Here is a 9,451-nt window from a genome sequence, read left to right on the forward strand (position 1 = left end):
CCCCCTCCCATTCGGCCTGCACGAGGGGGCGTGGTGCTCGGCTGGGGCACATTTAAAGGGCGGGTTTGTTGTGGGCGGTGGTGTCGGTGGGGAGGGGCTGGAGAGGCTTAAAGGGGCAGGCGCCAGTCTGTCTGCTCCTCCCCAAGCTCTAAAGTCTGGGGATTTAGTTTTTCCCCAATGGGGGCGGGTCACGTGGTTCCCCCAATCCGGGACTGACCTTTCATCCCCAAAGAAGGGGGCGTGTGTTGCTTCCACCGGGAGTCTCCGGGCCTTCTCCCAAGAGCTGAATTCTCCTTATACATGTGTGCACACAGATACATGTAAACACTTGCACACATTCCCCAAGCTCTAAAGTCTGGGGATTTAGTTTTTCCCCAATGGGGGCGGGTCACGTGGTTCCCCCAATCCGGGACTGACCTTTCATCCCCAAAGAAGGGGGCGTGTGTTGCTTCCACCGGGAGTCTCCGGGCCTTCTCCCAAGAGCTGAATTCTCCTTATACATGTGTGCACACAGATACATGTAAACACTTGCACACATGTGAATGTGGACATGCGAACATGCACACACGTGAACGCACAAACACGTGCACACATGCAAACGTGCATACAGGCAATCATGCACACAAACATATGCATACACACCAACATGCATACACATGCAAGCGTGCATACAGGCAAGCACATGCACACAAGCAAACACGCAAACACATGCACACACAAATATGCACAACTTGTGCACACATCCAAATACATGCACACACATACATGACACGTGAACACACATGCATGCAACATACATGCAGTTGGGCTCATGCCTTTCTCCCTAACCTGAGACCAAATCCTCCCTGGGGCTGGGGCACTGCTGCCCCCAGCAGCCTCAGGCTCCCTGGCCACCGGGGCACCCTCTGTGCTGCACCCAGGCCGTGCTTGCAGGCAGCTGGAAACAGGGCTTCTTCATGGAAACTGTCCCCCAGTGGGTGTTCCCAGGGCCTGGGGGTCGGTGCCCGCTTGAGCACCTGGCACACTGACTCTCCTCTGTTACTCTGGTGTTCTCTCAAATGTGGCTGGTGGCAGCCGCTGCCAAGACCTGCCTGGGCTTAGAGGAGTGCCCTCCCCCGCATGGTTTTAATGTGGTAAATAAACCATTGGTTGCCTTGGTGACAAGCACACCACAAATCATCTTCGGAAATACGTCATGGGAACAGGACCAGGGGTGGAAGTGAAGGTGGCTCCCGTGGGTGTGTGGCCACGAGCTCTCCCTTAGGAGCCGGTTCCGCTTGGGAGGAGTCGTTCAAACAGCTCCAGCTTCCATCCTGCCAGATGCTGAAGCGCAGATGCACTGTCAACCCCCAGGCCACAGGGTAAAGGGATTTAGGCACCTAAAGGCTATTCTGCTCAAGTCCCTGCACATCCACCAATGCCTCTTCTTTGTAACACGCTGGTGAGTTCCTGCCCTGCCTGTTCTTACTAGCAGTTAGCAGGTGCGTGTGTGTGTGTGTGTGTGTGCGTGTGTGTGTGTCCCAATTACACAAATTGCAAATTGCTCAAATCACAAACAAAACCTTATGAGGGAGAATAAGGCAAGGTGCCATGTTTATTTATTAAGCGCTTAATACACACATACCCACACACAACATTCATACCCCAATTTCTGTTCTGCACTGGTATGCATTACCAGTCTTATTGGTGCTCACATCAACTCAGTGGTCATCAAAGTTGATCACGAGTGGGATCCAGGTGTCTGCTGGTCCATCTTGCAGACGAACCGATGCTCCAGGATGACATGCACAACAACATCCAAAATTGATATTTCTCACCCCATCTTTTATAGCCTTGTCAATTCACCCAGTCCTCTGGGCTTTTGCTGGGTTATCACTGTGTTCTTTCTTGAAGGTCGAATGCCGTTGTTCACTCGCTGTTCTGGGACGGATTCTTCTTGTTCGGTCTTTTATCTGTCTGCATTCTTCAGCCAGTCGCCAGCTGATGTTTTCCTTTTCCGCAAACACATTCTCACCCATACAGCATATAAAAGAGTAAAAGGGCGAGCACTTATGTCCCGCTATAGAGCAATACAAAATGGAGTTTCTTAAGGCAATGCAAAACTCAAGAAAATACACAAGATTAAAAGCAATAGGCAAAAGTCTATTTCCATGTTATTTACCTAACATCAAGCTGGTATTTATGTTATTTGCATAAGAGCCGGGCTTCAGTTTCCCTTCCTGGCTACTGTCAGCTCTTTGATGCCAGAAGTATCTCCCCTGAGGGGTAGGTACAGCACCTGGGGCAAGAAAGCTTTGTCTTCTGAGTGGCTTTGAATTGAACCCAGAGAGGACTAGCAGGGAGAGCCCTGTGTATTCCCACCCAAGCAATTACCAGTGTGCTGAGCTCCCCTGCCTCTGGCATCCCACATGCTCCCAATGTCTCCAGCAAAGCAACTCCTCATTCCCTGTGGTCTTCCAGGAGCACCTGTCCCTCTTGACACAGTGACCTTTGCTCTTGCTGATCCAGCTATACAGAAGCTAATCTATTTATCTGGCAGCATTTGCATGATCATGTGGACCTGGATTCCCCCAAGGACTTTGCTGCCCCAGAAGCCTTGGCTTGATAAACCCTGGTAGTATGAGGCCAAATCCCCCATGGAAGAGGCTGAGGACCCTAAATCCAGTCTCCCTCCCAAAACAAAGCTGAGGCTCTGGGTCCAATCCTATTCCAGCTCTTGGGTGCAATTATATCCCACCCTGTTCAAGTCCCTAAAAAAAACACGGATGCATTTACTTCTGTACCACGCTGTTGCCTTGAGACTAAATCACAAGCAGCAGTGAGAAGCACCCACACACCTTCCACATGACCTGGTTTCCAGGGCCATGAATGGGGCAGACTAGGATTACACTCAGGCACTTAATTGGTGACTAGAACTAGCCCTAAATCCTTTTTTCCCTTGAAAATGGGAGGCTTGTTCTAAAGACAGTGCTATACCCCTCTTTCCTATGGCTCCTGTCAAGAAACTATATCCTACCACTAAGGAGTGAGGAAGGAGGGATGTTCCTTCCTGACCCCACCACTGGTGACCAAAGGATGCCCTGAAGCATGAGGATGGAAAGTTGCTGCCATGGTCACCTTGCTATTTACCATGGCAATTGCTGTTCCTTTTTTTCCTGGTTGCTGTCAGCATTTTCGAAGCAAAACCAAAAGAGAAAGATGCCACCATAGCAATACAGGTAACCCAGTGAACCAGGCTCTGGACTATTCCTCCGTGCAAAGATGTTCTTCACCCTTAATACTTAGAAGTATATTTCTTCCTTGATTCAAGCAAGAAAATGGTGCAATAATTCCGACTGTGCCCAAGTAAAGGCTTAGTCCCGCCAAATGCTGAGCACTTTCACCTCCCATTTGGATGGGTGAGAGTTGAGGCTATGCAGTGCTATACAACAGTCCAGTCAGTCTTAGGGCCCAGTAATTGGGTGAGAGCATTCGTCTCTGCAGGATCAGGCCCTTGGCAAGGGAAAGGAAACAACACATCAGCACCTCCTGCTGTCCAAGCTGGTGAATGACACCAAAGTAGGGTGATCCAAGTTTGAGAGGCAGCTGGCCCAGCCAGCTCACCTCCTGACGGCTGTGGAAAGACACTTGTGGAAATATTTTCTCAGAGCCCCTGGCTAGAATTGAATCTGCAAGATCATTTTGCTCTCATTACTGGAAGCACTTGAAACCCAACGCCAGTGTGTTCCTGAAGTATTCATGAAGTGCCTGGGACAACAAGCACGGCCAGCACCCAGGGACGCCACGGACCTGCTGCCCTGCTCCTAGCACCCGGGGTTAACAGCAGCTTTGTGCCCCAGAGCAGAGGATGGGACCTGCTGGGAGACCCTTCAAGGTAGGAAAAGAACATGCAGGGCCACTGAAAGCCCAACAGGTAGGCAGGCGGAGGGAAGCCCAGCTTACATTACACTGGTATAATCTCGACGTACTCAGACTTGCTGTGGGTTCTGTTTCTTCACATGCTGTCTTGTGTCTGGAATTAGACCTATTTGATACATAACATATGTGATGTAATGTGTAAGTTTTATGTACGTATGCATCTACATGCACATATACAAGTGTGAGTGTACGTATGTACACACACACACACGTACTGTGTGTCAAATGGGCTGAATCCTAAACACACAGGAAATCGCATAGGAAAAAATAGATTGATATAGCTAAATGCTTGTATGTATATACACATACAGCTCACTCTCTCTTGCCAGTGACACCTCAGACTGTGAAGACATTTTCAAATCCTATTTACTTTTTAATGTTATTTATTGTAGTTCTTTATATTTTATTGCAGCTTAAGTAGTTTCACTTTCTCTGTCTAATCAAGTTTCATTTTCTGGTTTCCCACATAGCCAGAAACAGTCACGGTTATGTTTCCAATACCATAAGGCAGTATATCTCAACCTTTTTAGATTCAAGGCAGCCCTTGATAGACTTGAGATCCCCCTTGGAAAACATCAGCTCTTAGTTTTCACTTGTTTTTTGACTACAAAAAAATATCATCAAGGCAGTTCTGCTGTTGCAAAGAACCCAGAAAGCTCACAGCAGGGCAGAACATTTGTGACGCTATGGATTCCTCCTTGAAATCTCTGGGTTAATCTCACAAATCACCTTTGCACAGTGACCAGTGCTAACATTGAGGGGCACCCTGCAGCGCCCTTGAAAGGACCTCAAGATACCCCACGGTGTCACAGCACCATGGCTGAGAATCACCGCTGTAGGGGAATTGTTAGCAAACAACCTGATACTTTTGTGTTTAGAACAGAATTTCAAAAATAAGGAAAAGTAGTAAGGCTAAAAGAAGGGCCATTTTCCACTCATTCACACAGAATATAGGGGCCCAAAATGCAACCATCACTAAAAGAATGGCAGATCAATAACAAAGTCACAAAAGAATACCCAAAGCTTCAAATCAAAAGATTTAATCAATAGTCCAAAGCATTGAAGCCTGCTCCGTGCATCGACACCAGTGATTCTCAACTGTACTCTGGGGTACCGAGAGATCCTTTTAAGGGTGCCACGCAGTATTAGCCCTGGTAGGCATGCAAACACTTACACACAACGCACACCCAGAGATTTCAAATAGGAATCCATTAGTGTCATAAATGCTCTGCCCTGCTGTGGGCTCTCTGAGTTCTCTGCACCACAAGAATTGCTCTAGCATTTTTCTGGCATCAAAAACGAGCGAGAGCAAAAAGCTGGCATTTCCCAAGGCAAGGTGGTAGAGTCTAAAAAGGTAGAGAACCACTGATCTACACCCAACAGCTTTGCCTGCCAGGCTCTGTCAGGAGTACAAAAAGAAAGACACTGCATTCACCTAGGCAAAGGTCAAGAGAAAATGCAGTCATAGAGCACTCAAAAAAATCCCCTTGGTAGCATGGCTTATTTCCTCCCACAAATGGGTACGAGCAGTATTTTTTACAGCAATAACCCACAGCTGGACCAGAATGGTTTGCTATACAGGCCTGTTCTTTCCAGTGTAGGCTAGGCCTAGATTTTGGTGGTAAATGTTCGATTTGTTTAGTAAAAGGCTCTGTTATTCACTGAGAAAATTTAGCCTGTTATGGGAAGAGAGGTAGGTAGACTCATGGGTCTGAAGTAGCAGCTACGTAGCAGAAGGCAGGGCAGAGATGCACCTTACAGACTAACTGAATCAGAGAGGCATCAGCTTTCATGAGCAAGAGCTCATACAGCATCTGATGAAGTGAGATTGTATGCATGAAAGCTGATGTCTCTCTGATTCAGTTAATCCAGTGGGGCCAAATGAATGGCAGACCTGCCATAAGGTAAGTCATACACCCTGTCACTTGGATCCTCTTCCCTCGCTTGATCTGCTGCTCTGCTCCCAAGACATCGCAAAAATGTGTCTGAACAGATGGCCTGAGATTATATAATTGAATCAATGGCAGAAAAGCAGCAGTACATTTAGCTGCTCACTAAACCCCAGTGGAAAAGGTGATGTGTATACGTGCCAATCCCAAGACAAACATGGGCAAAACATGTTCAGGGACAAACGCAATGCCCGTTCCTAGCTTTTATGGACCTCTCGCACTTGTGAGCCTGCAACAGTGCCTCAGATCCTTCACACCACATTTGTGCATTGCCTTGTAATATAGAAATACAAGCTTGTTATCTCGATTCCAGCAGGTAATGAAGCTTTTTGGCACCTGCATGAACCTAATCCTGTCCACATGCCCTAGCCAAGCACCTTGAACTGACATCACAGAAAAGGGGTTGCGAGAGATCCTAGGAAAGTCAGGCTGGAAGGGACCTCACAGGGCCCCATCTAGTCCAGCCCCCTACTCGAGGCAGGAGCATCCCTGACTAAATAACCCCAGCCAAACGTCTGTCCAACCTGCTGTTGACAACTTCCAAGGATGGAGACTCCACTACTTCTCTAGGCAGCCTGTTCCAGTGCTTCACCACCTTCAGAATCAGAAAGTTCCTCATTTCCGACCTCAATTTCCCCTGCTGCAGCTTGAGGCTGTTGTTCCTAGTCCTGTTTCTTTTTTGTTAAAATCAAAAGTATCCATTAGATCAGGGGTGTCAAATATATGGCCCATGGGCTCCAGCTCATAGCTGGAGGGGCTGAGAAGCTGGGGGCAAGGCAAGCCAAGCGCGGGGTCTGCTATACCTCATCTTGGAGGTGTTCAAAATGCGACTGGACAAGCACCTTGCTGAGCTTGTCTGAGCCCAATAATTTCCTGCCCACGATGGGGGACTGGCCTTGATGATCTTGCAGGTCTATTCCGGTCCTTCAATTCTATGATTCTATCACCCAGCACTGCTGACCTGCCAGTCAGATCCAGCCCAGTGCATGGGGTGTTTCAAACCCCTGCAATAGATCATCTCTTCTGAGCTTTGGCGTTACATCCTGGAACTCCTGCAGAGATAGCAACACCTTTGGCGGCTTAACTTGGTCTTCCATCAAGGCTCCAGTCTTGATCAGAGCCTCCCTCCCCAACTGTTGGTCTCAGGGGTCAAGTGCTCTCACTGTTAAACAATTTGCCTCATCTCTACCTGGAACGTGCCAGCATTTAATAAACCAATGCCTGATAACATGATATTGTCCAATTCAATCCAATCTAATCTGCTAAGGATTGCCAAAGAAGCCCTAATTATAATTAAGGATCAAGGAGATTTAGCAACAACATCCAAAACAGAACCAAAGTCCATCCCCTGCCTGGGCTTCCCCAGACTCAGCCCTGGATGCACTGTAGCGTTACCAGGCTCACTGCTCACCTCTGGCCCTGGGGCCACAAGCAGCTGAGTGAAGGAGCATCTTCTGCTCTAATTTACTCCAATTCTCTCCTTGACTAAGGGGGGGGGGGAAAGGAGGGCAGACAGCTGGAGCAGGAGAGGGCACAGGGCCATAGCCTAGCAGGTTGCAGATTGGCGAGAAGCTTCCCACTCTGCCACTTTGAACTCATGATGCTGTTCCCATCATCCATCTCCCATCATCTCAGCCACCTTCCCTGCCCCCTGGTAACCCATCAGGGAACTTCACCTGTTCCTGAGCACCCATGCCCAGAGATAAGTGCTAAAAGACAGGGTAGAGTTGTACCTTGTAAGCTAAGTCAGTGGTTCTCAACCTTTTTAGATGCAAGGCACCCCTTGACAGGTTTGAAGCCCTGCTCAAAAAACACCAGCTTTGTTTTCACTAATTTTTTAAACTAAGGAAAAATACTAAAGCAATTCTTCTGTTGTAAAGAACCCAGAAAGCCCACATGAGGGCAAGACGTTTTTGATGCTCTGGATTCTTATGCGAAATCTCTGGGTTTACCCTGTGAATCACATCTGTACACAACAGTGCGAACATTATGTAGCACCCCACGGCATCCTTGAAAAGATCTCAAGGCCCCCCCCAAAGTGCTATGGCACCCTGGCTGAGAATCACTAGACCAACTAAATTAGAGGCATAGTGGGTAAGGGTTGTCCCTTGCCAAGAGGCTGGGCACGTGGCTGGCACAGCAGGCAGGGATCCCCCAGCCCCCTGGGAGCTGCTCCTGCAAGGGGATGAGCTCACCATCCTGGGAGTAAGTGCAAGGATATGCTTCTCACCTGGGGCTGGAGATAATGGACAATGGAGACAGCAGGCACTGCCACTTAGCTCTGCCACAGTGCTCCCATTCCCATGATGAACCAGGCTGTGGCAGAGACCTGATGCTTCCCTGGTACAGCTGTGCCCCACTCAGCAGTGCTAATTCCCCATCCCCTACTGTGCCCTGCAGGCAGCAACCAGGCCCCAGGGGCTGCTCCAGGTGTGAGAGCGCCTCCAGGGCCCTATGGAGAGCACCACCGTGCAGCCGTACGTCGACGTAGACAAGGGCTTCGCCATCGGCTTTGTCGTGCTCATGTGCCTCTTCTTGATGGCCATGATGGTGCGGTGCGCCAGGCTGGTGGTGGACCCCTACCGTGCCATCCCCACCTCCACCTGGGAGGAGGAGCAGATCAACTGATCAGCAGCCTACACAGGTGGGTAGTTGGCAGTCAGGCTCCGTGAAGTGAGCTCTTCAGGCTCCTGCCATCCCGGTCATCCCTGTTGCTACAGCAGAGCGATGATCTCCTGCTTTCAACTCTGCCTGCAGTTGTGCTGGCTTTGAGGACGAAGCCTGCAGGGGAGGATGTCATGATGCCAGCTTTGTGCCATCTTGGGGAGGTGAGCATCCCCTGCCACAGCAGCCTGATGAGGTGGGAGAAGCTGGGGTCCAGGCAGGGTGCAGGGACCCAGTGCCTTCCACTCTGTACTACTGCACCCATTGCAATGGGCAGCTCTGCAGGAGGTGACCGGCATCCTCCACATGAGGGTCTCTTCTTTCTCCGCACACAGGGCTCAGGTACTGCCCCATGCCCATGATGCAGGGGCTACGGAGGCTTGCAACCCAGGGCATCTGGGCTGTGGAGTCCAGACCGCTCAAGCCCATGGAAGAGACCCTGCAGTACCAGCAGCAGTAGGTTGTTACTCCAGAGCAGACCAGGCTCTACAGCAAGGGCAGGACGCAGCCCCTGCCGGGACCCTACCCTGGGGTCTGGCATTCAGTCCTCTCCAGTGAATGGTGCCCAAGCTGGCCAGCCAGGAGCTAGTCCTGGAGTCCATTCCTGGCTCTGCCACTGACTCACTCTATCACCTTGAGCCCCAAAGCCTCCACCCCTACACTGCCCCTTTAAGAAGCCTCCTCCCTCCAATCAGACCGACCGACACCAAACATAGCTGCTACACCTTTAACTAGCTGGCCTAAGCGCATGCGCGCTGGCGCCGCGGAGGTATTTCCGCCCGAGCGCGCCTGTGTAGTGCTGTCCCCTGCCTTCGCGCCCGCCTCTCGAGGGGAGGTTTGGTCCGCTCGGGCTACCGTCGCCGGAAGTGGTGTCGGGGCTCCTCAGCGCAGCGCCCTGGAAAGGAGCCCGGGCCTCGCCA

The 9,451-nt window shown here is 50.2% G+C and overlaps 2 protein-coding genes across 3 annotated transcripts in view; both read left to right on the forward strand.

Annotated features, from left to right (window-relative positions):
- The first annotated feature begins 1,317 nt into the window (after positions 1-1,317).
- LOC112548692 (cortexin domain-containing 1-like) overlaps positions 1,318-9,451 on the forward strand; it is a 9,146-nt gene continuing 1,012 nt past the window's right edge. Inside the window, exons 1-2 of one of the 2 annotated variants that reach the window (XM_025195140.1) lie at positions 1,318-1,441; positions 8,268-8,511. In XM_025195140.1, the coding sequence (XP_025050925.1) occupies positions 8,322-8,495 (174 nt within the window). In that variant the 5' untranslated portion in view covers positions 1,318-1,441; positions 8,268-8,321 and the 3' untranslated portion in view covers positions 8,496-8,511. Of the gene's footprint in view, positions 1,442-2,052; positions 3,875-8,267; positions 8,512-9,451 lie in introns of those variants that run through there. The other variant, XM_025195139.1, reaches the window with a different exon arrangement.
- SETDB1 (SET domain bifurcated 1) overlaps positions 8,518-9,451 on the forward strand; it is a 35,230-nt gene continuing 34,296 nt past the window's right edge. The window contains exon 1 of the mRNA XM_025195134.1: positions 8,518-9,442. Coding sequence (XP_025050919.1) covers positions 9,280-9,442 — 163 coding nt within the window. The 5' untranslated portion in view covers positions 8,518-9,279. The remainder of the gene's footprint in view (positions 9,443-9,451) is intronic.

Source organism: Alligator sinensis, unplaced genomic scaffold (genome assembly GCF_000455745.1).
Source record: "Alligator sinensis unplaced genomic scaffold, ASM45574v1 scaffold880_1, whole genome shotgun sequence".
Taxonomy (NCBI): Eukaryota; Metazoa; Chordata; order Crocodylia; family Alligatoridae; genus Alligator; species Alligator sinensis.